The sequence below is a fragment of the Alligator sinensis genome, unplaced genomic scaffold (assembly GCF_000455745.1).
Source record: "Alligator sinensis unplaced genomic scaffold, ASM45574v1 scaffold519_1, whole genome shotgun sequence".
NCBI lineage: Eukaryota > Metazoa > Chordata > Crocodylia > Alligatoridae > Alligator > Alligator sinensis.
Window position 1 is genome coordinate 190461 of NW_005842187.1, and position 20268 is coordinate 210728.

General features: G+C 43.4%; 1 protein-coding gene across 1 annotated transcript in view; it reads left to right on the forward strand.

Moving 5' to 3' along the window:
* The window catches only part of BRINP1 (BMP/retinoic acid inducible neural specific 1), a 93984-nt gene that overhangs the window by 20517 nt on the left and 53199 nt on the right, over positions 1 to 20268 (forward strand). Inside the window, exon 3 of the mRNA XM_014521147.2 lies at positions 8992 to 9259. Within this exon, the coding sequence (XP_014376633.1) occupies positions 9042 to 9259 (218 nt within the window). The 5' untranslated portion in view covers positions 8992 to 9041. The remainder of the gene's footprint in view (positions 1 to 8991; positions 9260 to 20268) is intronic.

The window sequence follows — 20268 nt, forward strand, 5'->3', positions numbered from 1 at the left end:
CAAATTATTCAGTCATTTCCTGTAATAGGAAAGGTGGATCAGCCCTGGGCCAGAACTCACACCAGACAACAAACCAGGCTCTTTTTCCCCTCCTCTCCTCATCTGCTTCTGGATCTGTTTGCATTGTCCAGCATGAATGGTGACCGAACCTGGTACTGTCAGGAAGTGTTGAGTTAAATGAGGCTTTTCATCCTGGCAGCCAGGGCTGTCATTATCCAAGCAGCAGTAGCTTTGCCTGGAGAAGCAATGGGCCATATATTTTTAACTCCTTGTCCTTCTCTAACCAGAAGAAGAACAAGCCAGTCCATTTTTTAGCAGTCATACCCCCTTCCCCACCCCCATCCCTCCATTACCATCCAGTTTGACCTTCTAAAGGTTTTGAAATTTTTAAATACATTGGTGGAAAATTTCAAAGCTACTTCATTTTGAAACACCAGAGTGAATGTTTACTACTTCCAATTTGTTTTCAGCACAACTGAGTGGAACAGAGTGTCTGAAAGAGGTTAGTATTGCTGCATCTGCATGTTGCAGTCCCATGCACAATTTTTTTTTTTGAAAATCCAGAAAAAAACCTTCTCTTCCTATTACTGGTTCAGCATTGAAAAGCTACATGGATAGTCGAATTGTTGTGATTTTTTTTTTTTAAATTCACCCCTCACCATGTAAAACTGTTGAATGGTGCTATTGTCATCTTCTGCTTTTAGAAGGTGACAAATTGCGTCTCCAGAGACTTTACATTTGTAACACAGCATGGCCACTCTTAGATTCAACACAACAGCTGGATTGCAACTTCCTTCCTTCTGTTGTAGATCTTACCAGTTACCAGTTGACCTATATGGTCATCTTTGATAACTTATTTATTCTTTAGGACACAGAGTTGGGCAGCTCTAATTGCAACCAGGAGCAGGGGAGTGGCATGTTTCCACCCTAGACAGTTCATTGAGGGTTCAGTTTTACAAGGTGAGCACACACCCAACTTTAAGCATGCAAGTAGTTTAATGGAATTTTACTTGGATTCTTTCCAGGATTAAAGTTAAGCATGGATTTAGAGATCTTGACTGAAATGAGTTCAGAGTGCTCAACACTTGGCAAGGCTAAACCCTAAACTAACATGAGCTGTCTCATCTCTCCCTTGACACTTCTGTCCTTTACTAATTCATCAGCATCTTAAAGCAGGTTGCAAAGCTGCCGCAGCACAAAAGCGTTTCAGATACAAATAGCAATTGTTCGTCTCTTCCCTCTGGTAAACTGCAGCAAGCAAAAACCTCTTGCAACCTGCCAAGAATCAAATGTGGGACGCGGGAAAGAATTATTGGTGCATGAAGCTTAAAGAGATAGGGGACTCATTTCTTTGCTGCAAATAATGTGCTCTGTAATTTCTCTTTCCTGAGTCTGCATTTCTGATGGAAATAGTTTACAGCGATGAGCCTGAGAAAACATTGGGCCTGGTGAGATAAATTTGAATCTAATATAAGGGATAAATGTGAGGTGTCGAGGTTAGAACAGAGGTCTTGTTGAAAGTCCGAAAAGGGCGAGGGTAGTATAGTATTTAAAACAGACACCTTGGAGTCAGGATTCCTGGATTTTACTTCTCTCTCTGCAGTTGATTTAGAGCAAGTCAGTTTTTTGCTCTACACAAAATAATATTGCTCTGCCTATCTTACACTGAGATTCATCTCTCACATTTTACAGCGATTGTCTTTTGAGTGGCCAAGTCCAGACCGAACTCCTCCTTATGTTCCAGAAATAAAGGGAAATTGTGGTGCTTACCTACCTCACTGGGAAGAGCTTTAATTAATGTTTTAACTATTTGAACTCCTGGATTACAGGTGTGCCTTATGGCAATGTAAGTGTTGCCCAAATTATGTATTAAAAACTCATGGCTATCAGCCATGGTGAAATGAAGTGTACATTCAACTAGAAATCATTTGTACTTAAAGACAAAGTATTTGCATAGTTTTGCTTCTAAAATCCAGAATTCCAAAAGAATTAAAAGGCAAGGAACATTCTGACAAATCTTGATTTACACTAAACGTAGATCTCTATTTATACCTTTGTTAAGATCCCCTTATGTTGTCAAATTTGTATAAAGCGACTAGCATAAGTGAGAGTCAGTCCCACAACTTTGCTGTCCATCTGGTGATTGCTTGTTAACTCTAATTCTGGCTCACTTCCCCAGCTCACCTCCGATTCAGGTTTGTTAAGGAACGTGGTGTTGATACATTGTGCATGTTCCAACTTAACAAGATGAACTCACAATGCACTGGACCAATGCATCATGATATCTCCTGTAGGATGCACCTGACCGATACTGGATTTGTTAATATTTCTACTGTAGTATTATACACAAGGGATCACCCCTTGTTTGTGCTAGTTATTATTGTGCCCATAATTCAGTATTCATATTAAGGTAGTGCCTAGAGATTCCAGACAATATAGTAATGTGGTTTACTTGGTGTTGTACAAACACATAGACCCAGGAGTTACAGTTCGAATAGACCAATCAAGTAAAGAGTAGGAGGGGAAATGATGTTGTCTCCAGGATACAAATGGGAGATGGAGACTTTTTACGTGAGTTGACCCACCAAGTTTCTGTGGAAGAACTGGAAACTGAATCTTATGTGTTGACTCCCTTTCCAGTACTTAAAATGCATAATCATCCTCCATCCTAAGACTGTTCTTGTGCCAAGTGTCGTAATATTTGGGACTCCAAGACAGGGATAGACATCTGCAAATCTCCTGTTCCTTATCTCACCCTTTCCTCCCCTTTGCAAACTTTCTTGGAAGATCTATGAGCTTTACAAGCACTCATGGTGCTCTGGTGTGGTGCCAGAGGACTGGAAAAGGGCCAACGTGGTTCCCATTTTCAAAAAAGGGAAAAAGGGGGACCCAGGAAACTATAGACCAGTCAGTCTTACCTCGGTCCTGGGTAAGCTTTTTGAGAGAGTTATCCTGGTGCATGTTCGCTAGGGGACAGCAGGGGAGATTATGCTTAGGGGCAACCAGCATGGGTTCATTAGAGGCAGGTCCTGTCAGACCAACCTGGTGGCTTTCTATGACCAGGTCACAAAATCCTTAGACGCAGGGGTAGCAGTGGGCATAGTCTTTCTGGACTTTAGGAAAGCCTTCCACACTGTCTCTCACCCCATTCTCATTAAAAAACTAGAGGACTGAGACGTCGACACCTACACAGTCAGATGGGTCGCTAACTGGCTGCAGGGCCGCACCCAGAGAGTGGTGGGGGACGGGTCATTTTCGACCTGGAGGGATGTGGGCAGTGGGGTCCCCCAGGGCTCGGTCCTTGGGCCTGCGCTGTTCAACATCTTCATCAGCGACTTGGACAAGGGTGTAAAAAGCACCCTGTTCAAATTCGCAGACAACACTAAGATGTGGGGGGATGTGGGCATGCTAGAAGGGAGGAATAGGCTGCAATCAAACCTAGACAGGTTACAGGGGTGGGCGAATGAGAACAGGATGGGTTTAAACACTGACAAGTGCAAGGTGCTGCACCTGGGGAGGAAGAACCATCAGACCTACAGTCTGGTGAAATCCCTTCTCGTCAGTGCAGAGGCAGAAAAGGATCTTGGACTCATTATTGATGCCAAAATGAACGTGGGCCAGCAGTGTGGGGACGCAGTCAGGAATTTGTCGTGCAACCACAGATGCATCATGAGCAGGTCCAAGGAGGTGATCCTCCCCCTCTACGCGACACTGGTCAGGCTGCGGCTGGAGTACTGCATCCAGTTCTGGGCACTGCACTTCAGGAGGGATGTGGCCAGCATGGAGAGGGTGCAGAGGAGGGCCACCCGCATGATCAGAGGGCAGCAGGGCAGGCCCTACAAGGAGAGGCTGAGGGACCTGAACCTGGTCAGCCTCCACAAGAGAAGGCTGAGGGGGGATCTGGTGGCTGTTTACAAACTGGTCAGGGGGAACCAGCAGGCATTGGGGGAGTCTCTGTTCCCCCGAGCACTACCAGGAGTGACTAGAAATAACGGTCACAAGCTGGCAGAGGGTAGATTCAGACTAGACATCAGGAGGCGCTACTTCACCATCAGGGTGGCTAGGATCTGGAACCAACTTCCAAGAGAAGTGGTGCTGGCTCCTACCCTGGGGGTCTTTAAGAGGAGGCTGGATGAACACCTTGCCAGGGTCGTTTGACCCCAACATCCTTTCCTGCCATGGCAGGGGGTCGGACTTGATGATCGGCTCAGGTCCCTTCCAACCCTACCAACTATGAAACTATCTACAGCATCAGTGCAGTTCCAGAATGCCATAACAGAGTAATTTGAAATTTGAGGCTGTTAGCCATTGGATTTAATAGACCTCGCAATATTGCCTTAAACACAAAATAATCCCACTTAGTAGGTTTTACAGGTTCCACAGGGACTAGCCTTTTGGTATGTATTAATGTTTAATGACAAGCAACATCTCCGCAGCAGTTATGGGTTGGGGGGAGACAGTAATAAAAAATTTAACTTGATTGTGATATAGTTGTCCAGGCTGGTAGTGGAAGTCCTGTTTTCTCTTCTTCTTTTGACCCAAGAGCTGCTCCCATTCTTCCCACTTTTACTTCCAGTCCACTTTAAAAGCCAAGACATCTGCTTCTTCTGACCATCTGGAATATAGCTCCTATGCTGATTAGTTTGGAAAGTGATGACTAGATGGTCTTATGGATACATGTTTAGGAATTTGGGGAGGCTAAGGATGGCTCCTTAGGAGTGCCATCTTTGGTGAACAGAGGCTGTCAATACCATCCTTATGTGAGATCATAGACTGGTGATTTTGCTAAGACCTATTATATTCCTCCCACTTAGTGTTTCAGAGTACAATTGAACTGGATAGGGAATTGGAGGTAAGGCATTGCTCTACCTTGATACTTAACGCCATTGTCTCCTTACAATAGGAATTCAATAGAAGTCAGCATGCTTAAAGGAAAACTGATTCAGGACAGCTAATGAGGGTGGCAATTACTAAGGGGTCTAATGAACAGACAAAAGGGATACTTGGGACTGTGTGTGCAGTACAGCTGATCGTTATTGGACTCTAATGCATATACTCAACTAATGGAGAGGGATGGTGCTGTATATATTCTCACAGAGCGCAATGTGAAGAAACAGGGATCTGTGCTGTACAGAGAAGGGCTGCTTTATGCTTCTGAGCTCTAATCCCGACTCTGACCCCTTGGCCAAAAGATAGCTAGGAATGCCTAAATTCTTCTCATCCACCCTCCAACATTTAATCCCATGAAGCCATGGGACAATTTGTTCATCTTTCTTTTGATTCTTATTGTGGTCAGTGCTCAAAAAGACCCATACTGGGTGCTGTAGGAAGATGAGATTCCTGCCTGAAGATGCTTTATTAGCAGGGTTAGGAGGAACAGTGAAACAAGAATGGGGAAAGGGAATATTTTGCCAAAGTTCATCAAAATTTAGAAGAAATACTGACCAGCTTTGTCTACAACCTGGAAAGAGAACTGATGGGACCAAAGAAGATAAGTGAGAGGAGAACAGGAAAACACAAGTTAAAAGACCATGTTTCTGTGCTGTCTGGAGTGTACAGTATGTCTTGCTGGGATGGGAGGGATACCCTATTATGCTGTTTGCTTTGATAATAGCTACATTCTTTCTATTTGCTTTTTTTTTTTATAATCACACCTGACTATTTCATTTAAGCTTCACCTATTTTCATTTTTTTAATCAAGCATCTACCTGCAATTGTTCTCTTATATTTTATTTGAACCGAAGATTGTTTCCTGTTAATGTATGTCTACATAGCTGTATGCATAAACAGATGCTCTCTACCTGTGGTAGCCATTGACAGCCGCTGCTCCCCCACCTCTGTTTCTCCATCTGTCTTGATTTTTAACTATCATCTATGTCACAAAAGAGGCATGTTTAGCAAGTGTTTGAAAGATCATACATAATCATACATGAGACCAAAGCTGTATTTCCAACTCTGTCACCATCCTTCTGTGTGACCTCTAACAAGTCACTTCACCGCTCTCTGCCTCTGCTTCCCTCCCTCCCCTTTCTGAGGCCCATCTACATAGTTTGCAGTCTCTTTGGCATGTGGACTGTCCTGCAACATGTTTTTAGCATGCCTGGCAGTCTAAGTACTTATAAGGTCCTCATCACTGTAGTATTATACTGGTTCACATTTAACATCGTGGAGCAGGGAAAGGGATGACTTCAAGGTCAACCAATGAGACAATGGAACCGTCAGGAATTAAATGCAGGTCTCCAGTCCAGTAACTTAAACAGTACACAGGGCTTCCTCTTCTTTCAGGTCCATAAAGCTATATAATAAAACTGTTCCATTCCGGCTACTTGAAGGAGATCCATACCTGTCCAGCAAAGAAATCTATCAGGGGACAATATTAATTGCATTTCATATAATTCTGATTTTCCTCTAAAAGCTGATTGAAAAAGGTTGAAACAATTAGATTTTCCAATGTGCTTCTAAGCTCACTATAGAAATGCAAACACATGCTGTGCACACGTGCAGACACCCACATGCTCCAGCGCACACACACACCAACACATCAACCCGCAGTCACACTCTGTATATTTATACACCCTCACAAAACACGTGTATGCTCACAATCACATGCCATAGCCTCCTCTCACTCACACAAACACCTGTGTGATCTCATAAATCTGGACTCACATGTACATAGTACACAGGCACTTTGGATCTTACAAGCACAGTCACACGAGGCAGACAGACAACAGCACGTGGACACTGGATGTTGTAAATGTGTGGGGCACACATATAAGAGCCCCAATCACAATCGTACACATCTAGGTACAGGTGCACCCATATACATCTTGCTTCCACAAGACCCTGTTCATTTGGGATACAAGGAATTTGATTTCTTCTACACTGAAGTCATAGAAACCAGTGAAGTATAGTGTAATGTAGGGTAGGAGTAGGAATCTATCTATGGTGGTACAGATGTTAGTGTGCTCTATCTTGCCTGTTTTAAAGCTAGGTCAAGTACAGTATCTAGTACTGTCATTGCAGTGTAGACACATATTTAGGTAGTGATAGACAGTATAGTTTGGTATTCATCTCTATACTCTTCCTTGTATCTTTATCATGAAACAGAAGGGTTAAAACTGTGCTAGCAATGGGTTGATAACTCCATTCATCTTCCATCAATGTACTTGCTCAGCATCCTTCAAAAGGGAGCCTTGCCAAAGCAGTGTATAGCTATGAAAGCAGAATTAGCTAGTGACTGGGGCATTGGCTTAGGAGTCATGAAATCGGGGTCCCTTTTCATGCCTTTTTTACTTGTCTGCTGCGTATCTCTTGGCAAGTTATTTTATTCACTTTCCCTTCTCGTTCAAGGAGGGCAAGTCTACTCTAAAGGACTATATAATGGGGAAGCACAACAGACCTGCTCTGTCTGCTAAACCAGAGGATGTAAAGTAGTGCATGTCAGGTAAAAAGCTTATTGGTGCACACCCAGCACCATACTACAGATACCCAAATAATCTTATTTCAGGGTGTCAGGCCCACGTGCTGAGGAAACGTATACAATTCACTGCAGTGCTACTTAGTGTGGCTCAGTGCTACTTAGGGATGCTCAGTGGGAGCATCTACACGTGCAATTAATGCGCCTGAATTTTCTGCGCAGAAAATTCAGGCACATTAAACTGTGTCTCTGCACACATCTGAACATGCACCTGATGGGAGCAGTTCACTCTAGAGGTGCTCCTGCCCTTCTCTGCCCCCCTGCAGCAGCCAGGAGGACCTCCAGGTTTACAGTGTGCCAGCCAGGGGGCTGTCAGGGGGCATGGGGCCTGGTTCCCATCTTCACGGGGCTGGGAGGCAGCTGCCTTGCTGCCGGGACAGCGCTCTCAGCCCTATGGACATCAGGAGGGACCTAGTCTCCAAAGGGCTGGGAGGCAGCATTCGATGGAGCTGGGACAGTTCTACCTACCCGCTGTGGCCCACTTCTGCCTAGGCTGACCTGGAACAATTTGCCCCTGGTCAGCATCTACACATGTACTTTGGTGCATTAGTGTAATGTGATGATTTCTAGTATCTGTATCTACTAGAAAATGGCATATTAGACTAATCTACTGCATGTGTGTAGACAGTGATACTTAACTGTGCATTAGATTAGTCTAATGCTCATTAAAGCATCTCATGTAGATGCACCCTATGTCTTGTCTATTTAGTCTTTAAGCTCTTTAGGAGAGAAACCATCTCTTTGCAAACCTAGTGTCTAATGCAATAAGGCCACAACCTCTAGGTAATACTGCAATACAAATAACAATAACAGTAGCATTCCCTTCACTCCCACCCATTAAGGCCTATTCTGTCAAACCAGTTGTTTAGTATATTTATCCTTCAAAGTTCTGTAGGATTTTTCTTTTCTGCTGCAAACTGGATAATTATTTTAATATCTTTCTTTTTTTGGCAACCCTTTAAAGTAAGAGCTGGGTCTTTATAGATTGCTCAGATTGCATGGAGTATGGATTACAGATCAGAGAGACATGAAAGCAGAAGACACATTTATCTGGCACAACATTAAAAGGACAATAAACGGGTAATTGAAGCCTGGGGCACGGCCACCTTGTGCGCCCAGCCTCCTCGCTCCTCTGCAGCATTGTGGAGCACTTCCTTAGTGAAGTCATTGGGAAGTCAGGGTGTGGTGTGCCTGGGTTGTGGCCTCGTTGTTTCAGCGGGCAATGCATGCTCTGACAGAAGAGATGAAAGCCCCATAGACTCACAGCTCCCTGCAAGAATGAAACACGACCAGATACCCTGAACCATAGTATAAATAGACTGAAGGCATCCAACCCCTGTTTTTAAGTTTATTTTGATGCTGTGCCAGGTTTTGAAATAATTAAAAGAAAACCCTAAAACTTTTCCATGATTCAATGTTTACCCAGTACTTCTTTCTCTCTTTCTTTCTTCCTCCCTCCCTCCCTCTCTTTTTTTTTTTTTTTTCCTCCTCCTCCTTCCTCTCTTTCTTTACAGGACTCCACAGAATGGAGCAAGAATGAGAGGAAAAAGGCAGACAGAAAAGCATGAACTGGAGGCTTGTTGAGTTCCTCTACTTCCTGTTTATATGGGACCATATAATAATACAGCCCTCCCACCAGGAACCAGCTGTTACCAACCAACATGTCTCCAAGGAATTTGATTGGCTTATTTCAGACAGGGGGCCTTTCCACCACTCGCGGAGCTACTTATCCTTTGTGGAAAGACATCGTCAAGGATTTACAACCAGATATAAAATATACAGGTATGTTGATTTCATGTTGTGCGTATAGCTTTTGCAGGCAGGGTGAGCTTTAATATGTCCCCTGCAGTTCAGATATTTTCTAATAATTAGTTTATAACCTCCATTGTCCGCATTCAGCCTGAAAGCATTTGATTATCTGCCGCCTTTGGTTCATGACAATTGATTCAAAAGACTTAGATATAGTTGATGTAAAGCTCTGATGTAAGAGATGGAGGCATTCAGGTACCATGGTGATATACAATCAAGATAGAGCAAGAGGTGTGTGTGTGTGTGTGTGTGTGTGTGTGTGTGTGTGTGTGTGAGAATAAGTGAGTGAGTTAGTGAGAGGGAGAGCAAGAGAGAGAGTTATTTAATCTGCCGGAAAAAATCATCAACGTTAATCTATGAGCACACAAACCTAAGTAAAAATCTATGGTTCTGCACAGACATCTCTGTCTATTTATACATGCAAAAGCTGATATCTATACATGTGTAGATAAATACCAGTACTCTGGGTGTCACACAGCAATATACACATATACTGATATTTACCTCTAGCAGTATTGCCTTGCCAACGCGTACAAAACCCACAAATCGGTTTTCTGCCTGTAAAATCATGAGATTAGCTTAAATATCATGATATTAAATACCAGAACAGGAGATGTTGGGCTTCTTCCTTTTTGCTTCCTGATTTGCAAGGCTGTACACATCACATTTGCAAGAACTTCTTCTTTGCAGACAGATGGCTAGAAACTTAGGGGTTTTTTTTTTGTTGCGTTTTGGGTTTTTTTTAACATGAAAGCTGAGATTCTTGTGCAATCTTTTGATTGCAGCAGCTGGGGCATTAGGGGAAAAAAGACCAAATCCCATAAAACTTTTTTTAAAAAAGCATGCGAGATGACAGTGCTTCTAAACACTGGCATATCCACCACATACCTCTGTAAGCCTTAGCATACCACTAGGTACAACACCTATAAGCATGCCTATGCAAACAAGTAGGAATGCAACACTGACATAAAGATGGTTCAATAACTCATTTTAACTGTGTACGCACAAAGACGATTTTTTTAAAGGAGTGCATACAGGAACTGTTTTGTTACAGGCACAGATCCAGAGACATCTGCAGATCTATAGTAACATGAACACACTTTCTAAATATACATGAATGTATGGATGTTGGCTGAGCTTGCTTGCTGTGCTTCCAGGAACTACAGCAGGAAAAAAGGCACAGCTCACAGCAGGGTAGAAGCTCAGATAGCTTTAAGATATAGTTCTGCCCTTCCTACTTAGAACTTGTGGTGGAGGAAGAAACAGACCATGCTCCTCCATTGTATGTCATCCCATGCCCCCTTTATAACCTTCCCTATATATTTCTTTCCTGCTCCTGGAACACCTTCAATTCCCTTAAATACATCAGGGCCCACAATGGAGAACCTATATATGTCCCCAGCAGGCTTTCCTGCCAAGTGCAGGAGGGCTGGACCTGATGATCTGTAAGGTCCCTTCCAGCCCCTAACAACTATGAAATGATGTCCAGTGCAGTACTGTATGCCAGGGAAATTCCCCCCTGACCAGGTAAGAAGATTTTATGGCCCTCTGCACTACAGACTGGTTTATAGCAGGAGGGAGAATGCATCCCACTGTGCCTGTGATGACTCTGCTCACTCACACATATGCACAAGTATAGCTTACACATACATATGCACATGCATGCCTGTAATAAATACACAGACCAGTTCAGTAGAAATATGCAGTGCATTATATACGTGTTATGCAGAAAGTGTCATGAAATGAAATAATGTAAAATGAAAAAAAGAGTGGTAATGGGGACAGCATTAGAAGGTTTCTCGAGAAGAAGTGAATTACATAATCAGATCATATATGAGATGAGGTAGAAATCCACTGAAGGACATAGGAAGAGATGAGAGGACTTTTGTGATGGGAAGAGTTGCAATGGAGAAGATTTTTTTTCCCCCAAGAACAGACCAGTTGTGAATGAAATGATTGGAAACGGCAGGGAGGAGAGTTGCAAGAGAAATCAAACCTGTGGGAGATACCACAAGTTCACATATGGTTAACAAAAGTGCGATACTAGTATTTCAAACCAGCTCTTAAAAGGAGTAGGTGAGGAGCAGTAATAGATTTGCTTGTCTTTCTCTGTCTATATTTTTAAAGCATTTATGACAGCAATATCTAGCAGAATAAAATTGATATTGCCCTGCTTCTTTGTACCAATGAGCAACAACATTGTGGCCAGATTGAAGCTTGGAGGCCACAGTCAAGCCAGCTGTGAGGTGATGGAGACCCAGATGAACACTTTAATTGAGAAACAAAGGCACAGAGGGGTAGTTAGGGACATCCAGATTCACAGGCTCAGGAAACACGAGATAAAGAGCTCAGAGTTGAGGCTGATACCAAAGTTTTGTTCAGTGAAGGTCACGGGTCAAGAAAGGATGTAGAAAGTTTGGAGGTTTATTTGAGGATTCTCAGCTTGGCCATACATCCTACCTTGATCCCCAGGAGATATATATAATCTTCTTATGGGCAAATTTTCAGAATGAGTAATCAGAGCATACCAAACCATAGGTCCAGGTTTTCATGCATCTGTGATACAGGTATCTAGGAAGGAACTGAGCTTTTTTGACAATCCAGTCACATGTCAGATGGAGCTGCTGGAAGCTGAGCAGTTTTTAAAGTTTGCTTCCCTTGGACTGGATTCTGTTCCCATTCAAGTCAGTAGAAGGAAAAAAAAAAAGCCCTATTGATGGAACAGGACAAAGACATTATTTAAGCGTGCAGAGAGAAGTGACAATTTTTGTCCAATCTGGCCACAGAAAGCAGTTGATATCTGTGACCAAACACAAGTGCATGGCTACAGATAGCTTTAAAAATGGCTGATCCCGTGAAAATCTGAACTCCATTACATGACAGGTGAGATGCAGACACTTCAAAACAGTGTCTTCTGTAACTCCGGTCTTCTTGCCTGCCAGCCCCTAGCTATTTTCTGAATGGGAGGGGGGAAAGGGAGTGGAGGGAGTTCAGTCTAGGGGGTTTCAGCCCCTGTTGGGGCATGGGGTGGGTGTATTGGAGACCTCCCATCTCAGGGGGTCTCCAATACACCCACTCCACCCTCTAGCAGGGGCTGAAAAACCCCCAGACTGAATTCCCTCCGCTTCCTCCTCCCCCGCCCCATTGTGAAAACTTTGCAGCCTTGCAGGGAGGAGGGGTCATTGCTATGGGAAACAGGTGGCAGGCTACAGCTAGATTCCCGTCCCCCTAGAACCAACAGTGAACTTCTGTTTGGTCCGGGGGATCGCTATAACTCATAACACTTCCTGCAAAGTGCGCTTACAGAAGTGCAGTTACAGCAGGGAGCTGCACTTCTGTCTGCACCAGTGCTTGGCTGGGTGCTGAGCTCTGTTTGAAAAGGTGGCCTCAACAGCAGGTGCTGATCAGAAAGGAAATTCTGGCCCACGTTACTACATCTTCAAGTAGCGTAAGGCAGCATAGTGTTCTTCAAATTGTGGAGTCTTGCCAGTCTGTACCAGCTAAGGATCTGACTCACAGCCCTCGAGCCACCCAGAACATTTTGCTTTGCTGGAATTTTGGGCGGACGAATGCTGTTTTGTGGGCTCAGCAAATGACTTCTGAGCTAGCTGAAGTTTGCATATTATTTAATTGCTATTTAAAGCTAACTTTTCTCTCAAAGGACGACCCTCAATTACTCATACTCATGTGAGTCCAGGGGGATGCCAGTGCTCTGCGTTAAACACAGAAGACCCTCCCTTAGAAGTTGGGCTGAGCTGGCATGGTGGGGTGGAGGGGTGTGTGGCGCATTCAAATTTTACCTCTTTGCACTTCTTGTTTCCCAATCTCTGTTGCCTTTGTCATCAGGTTTGACACCACCGCTCCTTTCTCCACAGCTTCTCCAATGCCAGATAATGTTAGAATTTGAATCAGTCATTGCATCTTGTGAACTTTGAATGGATTTGGAATTAGGCAAAAGGACCTCACCCATCCCTAATTGGAACACTGTAACTTGTTTAGTGGTGATTTCCCCAGAGTGTCTTGCTGTGAGGAAACATGGACACAGCACATTACAACCGTGTCATTTACATTAAAAACCCGCAGAGATAAAGCCACTGCCAATGTTACACAGCAACATACAGTAAAATACAGCATTTTCAAGTGTTTGCAACCAGCCTTACAAAAACAACCCTTCCGCCTCTTTCTTTCTGCCACAGCTGAAGTTCACACATCCATTGGCAGAAGGCTAAACGCCTTACTCCTTTTCCATTGACTGCTTTCACTAACCAGAGTATTTACTGATGGAGAATTATGCAAAAACAGAATAACTGCTGATACCATTTAAACCAGGCTCCTGCATCCACGGGGATATAATTCCCTATGATATTCTGTAGGTTGGGAGAATGGTTTTCTGTTTACTACAGTCCAGAAGATTTTAGGGTGATTTTCCCATAACACTGACATGATTATTTGCTTTATGCCTCTCAGTTCAAGTTTGCCATAGACATGGTCTTAGGAGGTAGCGAGAAGCTGGGGGGAAATGGATAGCATTGAGTCATGGACAGCATGGATAAAGTCAGTAGATGAAGAATGAGCATTTATCAGGCTTGCCTCATGATAATGAAACTGCTTTATAGTAGGGTTTGGAGGTAGGAAATGCTGACATGATCACTGTCGTATGCACTGTCATTGTGATGGAGATGAGACGATGGGTACTGTGGGCTGCCTGGATATTACAATTATTATTATTGTTGTTGATATGATTACTGTTGCTATTAATTATTGCACCTAGGAGTCATCATCTTGGCTCCAGACGGGGGAATAAAAGGAAATAATAAGACAATATTCTTCAAGACAATATATGATGAACTTAACATGCCCACAGCCTAACCATGAAGAAAGTTTAGTTAGTATGGTGAAAGGAAACCTGGCATAAAGTTCAGCCCTAAGACTAGAAGAAATATAGGTTCTCATGCATAGTTGTGTCACAGACTTACAGTATTGCCTTTGGCCAAGTCATTTGATTTCTTTGTGACTCAGTTTCTATTTCTGTAAAAAGGAGATAACAATAGTTGCCTAGAATTATGAGACTTAATTCATTACATTTCCATAAGATGCTCTGAGAGCTTTGGATATGTGGTTCTGTAGCGGTCCAGGATGAGATAGTCACTTTAAGTGACCATAGCTCACCATCCACCTTGGCCATGATCTCTGTGCCAATAGACAGAATTACTACAGAGAATCTCACCTGTCCTTAGTGGTTATAGTGAGCATAGCTGTGATTTTAGAAATCACAGGATAAATGCCCATTCTAGGTTAAGAAGACAAATGAAAAACCTTGAGGTCTGAGATGTGTCTAGCTCTCAGTGAATTACAGTGAAAGAATGATCTTTATTGTTCATGTAGCATGGGCTCCAATTGACTTAGAAATATATAGATTTTATACTTAAATTTCCCTTGGAGGAAACAAAATGAAACAGGGCACGTCTACATGAAACATTTAGCACACCGTTGACTAATTATCTGTGCAGTAAACATCTCAGCATCTACACGTGTGCCCCTATTGTGGCACACAAAACTGATACACTGCATAGCAGGGTAGTATTTGTACTTTGCTGTGAGGAAACTTGTAAATACAAGTACTATCCTGCTGCAGATTTTTTTTTCACATGCAGTGGTGCATGTGTAGATCCTGGCCTGCTGGCTGAGGCACAAGGGTGCCTCAGTGCAGGGGCTGCAGACTGGCTAGCCCCATGCTGAAGCACCCTTGTGCCCCAGCCAGCCCCTCTGCAACATGTTGAGCCCAATTGGAGCAGCCCTGGGCTGGCAGGCTGACCTCTGGGGCCCCAGCCAGCCATGGCTGTTCTGACCGGGCTTCACAGGCTGTGCATCAATAAAGTCCAGAGCTAATTTTTCAAACAGCATACCTGGGAGCAAAAAACTCCAGAGCTTATTCATGTGCACTAATTGCATGTGTAGATGCACCCACTGTATAGAAAGATATTCTCTCTCACAAAAGCACCTCAGAAAAGTTTAAGTGGTTTGCCAAATCACAAATGAGTAGCCACAAGCTAGACACACATGCCATGTGTCACAATCCATGTGTCACATTGGTTTAACTATTGACACTCATCTCAATGCTCTAGGGCTGCCAAAGAGTAAAACCACACTGAGAGACAGATGAGAGAGTGGCCAACACTTCCCAGGATGGTAGCCCAGTAGTTTGATGGGAGTGTGGCATGTGCTCAGTATTTCTGAAATTGGATAGGAACTTGAATCCCTGGCCTGACTATTTTGGCCAGTGCATGAGTGTCTGGAAAAAAAGACTGAGTCCTACTCACAATTTTGCCATCTTTTTGACCCATTCATATTTGTCATGTCTCTACTTTTGGAATCTCTTTTCTGGTTCTCTTGAATGCACCAAATTTAAACTCTGGCTTACCAGAGTTAACTATTCGCCAATATTTAAATGAACTGGCAAAGAGCAGTGGTCTTCTTGAAATGACTTTTTTTTTTTTAAGATAGGCAAAGAAACTATTTACCAAAAGTGTCACATGGCTTCTACCTCTTTCATGGAGAAATGTCCAGGAGCCTATTGGTGTATCAGGATTAAGGCATGGCATAGACTTTGACTATCCATCCTGAAGGACCAAGTGCTCCTTTTACAGCTGGGCCTATTGGAAGGGGGAATAAGACTTCAGTTTGTCTCTCTTGAGGTATAACAAGACCCCTTTACTGCTCTGGCAACACAACCATGTGTCCATCATGAACAAATCTTAACCCCTCTAGTGTTCAGCTTCCCATTGCTCCCCCTGCCCCCTGTAGTCCACCAACATTTCCAGCCTTTCTGAGTCTAGTGATGTGATGTCTATACTGCAGACACTTGCCAGTGCAGCCGTAGCAGTTGCAGTATGAAGCATGATCTCTCCGTGATCTAGCTGCACAAGCAGAAGCCCTCAGCTAAGACCAGCGATATGGTGTTTTAACTAACATAGCTCATTGGGGTGGGTGTTTTCAGTGCTTTCAGTATACTTGTGTGAAAAGTATTCCTACTGCAACCATGGCTTAATGTCTCTGTTCATCCATTTCATCCCCGTATGCACATGCATGATCTGACATACCCAAACTCATCCCCAAAGCCCTTCTCCTCTCCTTTTTTCAATCTTTCCTTAAACCTGCTTCTACTGTGCTGTCTATAGTTGCTGATTTGCCCAGAAAAAAATCCTTGTTATTGTTCCTCTTCTCTTACCTCTTCCTATTTGCCTGTCCATCCACCTTCAGAGTCCCAAGTTCCTCATGACAGTGGCTATCCTTTCTTATATGTCAGAAAGTCTAGCACAACACAGATTTTACTGAAAATAGAACAAAAAAATTGACTACCTATTGTAAGTAATGTTAGGTGAGTCACCTTACTGCTCTATGCCTCGTGTTTCCTATCCATATGTAGCATGCCGCCAGTCCACATGGCACTCCATCTGCCTCTAGTGGTAACAGGACCACAGAGAGAGGTTGATGAGAAGTCTGCTACCGCTTTTATCTCAAGAAGTAGAAGCTCATGCTTTTCAAAGCGTAAGATGTAGATTCATCCTCCATTGTTGACAGCCCATCTAAGACCATGGTCTGGCACATTAAAGAGTTAGTGATACCCAGCTTTGTAAAACATTGGGAAGTTTTTGCCTGAAACGTGCCACATGAGGATGAGGCAATTCTGTCCTTAATTTGCAGCATCAAGCATGGATTTAGGAAGTATGTGGATGTCTAGGATAGGAGAGCAATGACCCATCCAAGTAGTCAGCTTTGTGTCCTTTCATAGAGATAAGCATCAGAGCACCAAGAACTTGATTCACGTGTAAAGTCGGACCCTTCTGTGTGCTCCTGGCACTGCAAAGGGGTCATAACATAGGGGGGGAAATATAGTCTACTTCCCTTATGAGTGTCAGGGTAGTGTAAAAGGGCCTCAGTATAAATAAGAATTGAGCATCATTTTTTTCACATGGGTTATGGGTGCGTGATAGGACAGAGCTGTAGCTCTGGCTTCAGTTCACTCTGTCAGAGCGTGCCCATTCCCACTCCACCATAGGTTTCATTTTCACTCCTGTACACAAACCATCTGGATTTGCAAGAGTCATTAAAGGGTGACTATAAAATGCAGACTCTGCTCTGCTGAGAATATACACACCCCAGGCAAGTCTGCAAGATAATGCTTGTCAGTTCAGACACCTTCCCTTTTTTTTGGTCACTTCCCTGTCACATGAGTGCCTGTGGCATTGCTGCTCCCTGAGCAAGCTGCAGGAAGGATAACACTGTCATTCTTCAATAGTAACGTTTGACACCAACAACACCCCAGGCTCCTGCCCATGCCTAAATAACCACATCTCACCCTGAGGTCTGTCCTGTTCCATGTTCCTGACCTCATCGATTCCTCATCCGCTGCAGCACAGCACAAGGCAATGGGAGGGATTCAGACATGTTGAAAAGAAGTGGACTTTAATTTGATCTGAAACTCCAGGACAAAAGTTTGGACCCTCTCAAACTGGTAGGTTAGAAAGTACCCCATACCTACCTACTTCATTGGCTCCCTTGCCCTGTTACATGTTGAGAGTTGGATGCAGTTCCTACTTTATGACACCACCTGAAAGTCTCATCCCCAACTGCCATGTCCTATCTTAGGGTATGTCTATACTGCATAGACATACCCAGATTCCAGACTTATCTTGCTCCAGTGGTCTAAACAGAGCCTCTGACCTCTGAAGTGTTTAAACACAACTAGCTTCCCTAGCTGGGGCAGAGGTTGGTGTCTGGACTGTACTTTAACTTGGCTTAGAACTTGCTGGCTTTGCAGGCTAAACTATTTGAGTTCTGTTAGTCCTCCACAACCCTTCCCACAATTCATCTAGAGATACAGACACGTTCCTTGCAACGGACACAAAGAACCATAGCGCACTTCACAAGAGAGTTGTGGGAGCTGGTTCCTCTATGGCATGCAAGGAAGCACAGTAATGATGATGGCACAGCAATGCAAGCACATCTTTGCTGGGAGAATGCTCACATTCAGCCAAAACTATTTGGATGGCCAAGATTGGCACTTGCCAATCACGTGGAGTAACTGTGCAGGCCAGTTATTGTGTCATGTCCCCCCGCCCACCCCTAAGGTTTCTGTCTGCTGTAGCAGGTTAGATGCTGTCCACCTCCAAAGATATATTGTGAACTATAGTATTAAAAAGACCATTTCCTGGTATGAATGGATAGTCTCAGTCTGTTTTTTTGTCTTTGCTTGGCTTCAGCTTTTTAGTTCTGCTGAAATTCTGACAAAGACTAGGTTTTCATATTAAGGTTTTACTCTGTCTGTTTAAAGGGGACATCACATTTTATGTTTCTTAGTCAGAGGTGAGGCTTTTTAGAAGAGGTAATATAGCAGCTGAAGGACAGAGGGAGAAGAGATGAAAAGAGGCTCTTGTTGACTCTGTGTAGAATAAGTAATGGGAATCCGCATAGCACTGCATGTGAAAAAAATGCAATTTCCATAGTTTACATTATGCATGTAAACTAGCAGTGTACATTGGTTTGTAATCAGTAAACACCTTGTAAATAAGTGTGTGTAAACCAGAAAATTTAAATCAATTTACATAATGCATGTAAACAATGAAACCTTCCAGTGTTCTCTTCCATGTAAATGTTAATCTAAAAATGACATTAATATAAGTTTACGTAACTTTACGAGGGAATCTTGATTTACATTCCTGTCTCACCAGCTCTAACACTGCAGCTTGGCAAACGCTACCCATTCAGGAGATGGGCGTAAACCGGCCAATTACATCACGTAGACACTCATTTATCCACAACCTTCATTTTTCATGCAGTTCAGGGACCAATGTTGTTACATTCTCCGCATAATGTATTCCCATGCATATGGATATCCTTTAATGTATTTGCATAAAGAGAACAAAGGAGGGGGTGGCGAATGGTGGGACCTTCTATGGCCTGCATAAAATTCCACAAAATCCTGGTGATTGATGAGTTGCACAGTTGAAGAGCTTGGCCTTCATCTGGGCTTGACAAACAGCTGGTCTGGCTATGTTTGGATTCAGATGCCAAGAGTTTCCGAACATCAGTGGCAGCTGCAGTATCTGAGAGAAAGTTGCAGTCCTCCTCCTCTTTTATATTCTTGAGCCTAGAGGATGATTAATGGATAATTTGGGCTGAAAAGTGATCAGTTTAAAATGGTTCCAGGCTAAAATCTTGGATCTGAACATCTCACCCAACTTTGGGGAAAAATCATTCTTCATCTGAACTTTGCAGCCTGTGATGGTGTTGGAGGGGGCATGATAGAAACAGTGTAGATAAGACATTTTAATCCCAAAGAGAAGCACATGTTCTTGGGCAGAATTCTTCACATCATCCCCTGCAGGAAACACCTTCTAACGGAGAAACAGGAGATCCATTCTCCTCCGTGTGTATTGTGTTTTGGGCTTCTCTAGCTACCAGTCTTTTCCCTACCATTCCCAAGTAGACTTCTCCAGCATGTGTGCTCTACCGTGCACATCTCAGCAAGTCCACTCACTTGCTTGAGCATTTGAAGGGCTAACAAGCCAAAGAGAAGCCGTCACTCAACTGTACAAGTAGTTTTTTAATTCTGCTTTTAGGACAGGCAGATGCTTACTTCTGCAGAAGCAGTTATGTAAAAAAAGAAAAGAAAAAAGAGAGTGAGAGTCATCCTATTCCTGATGCAAAGAATAATTCTGTTCTGGCACCAGTGGCGCACTGAGGGATGTCATGACTATGCCTATTATAGTTGTTTTCTATTTCTGGATTCCCGTATAATTTCCCCGTGTTCCAACATTTACTTTTTGTGGCTCACTACCACTTACCAGCCACTGCAAGTGGAGGAAGATGAGCCCCACAGAGACAATTGAATATGTTCAAGCTGGTTTCCTTATGGGCCCACAACTGGACAACGCAGATTCAGTCAGAACCAAGACACATGACTCTTGGAAAGCAGGAAT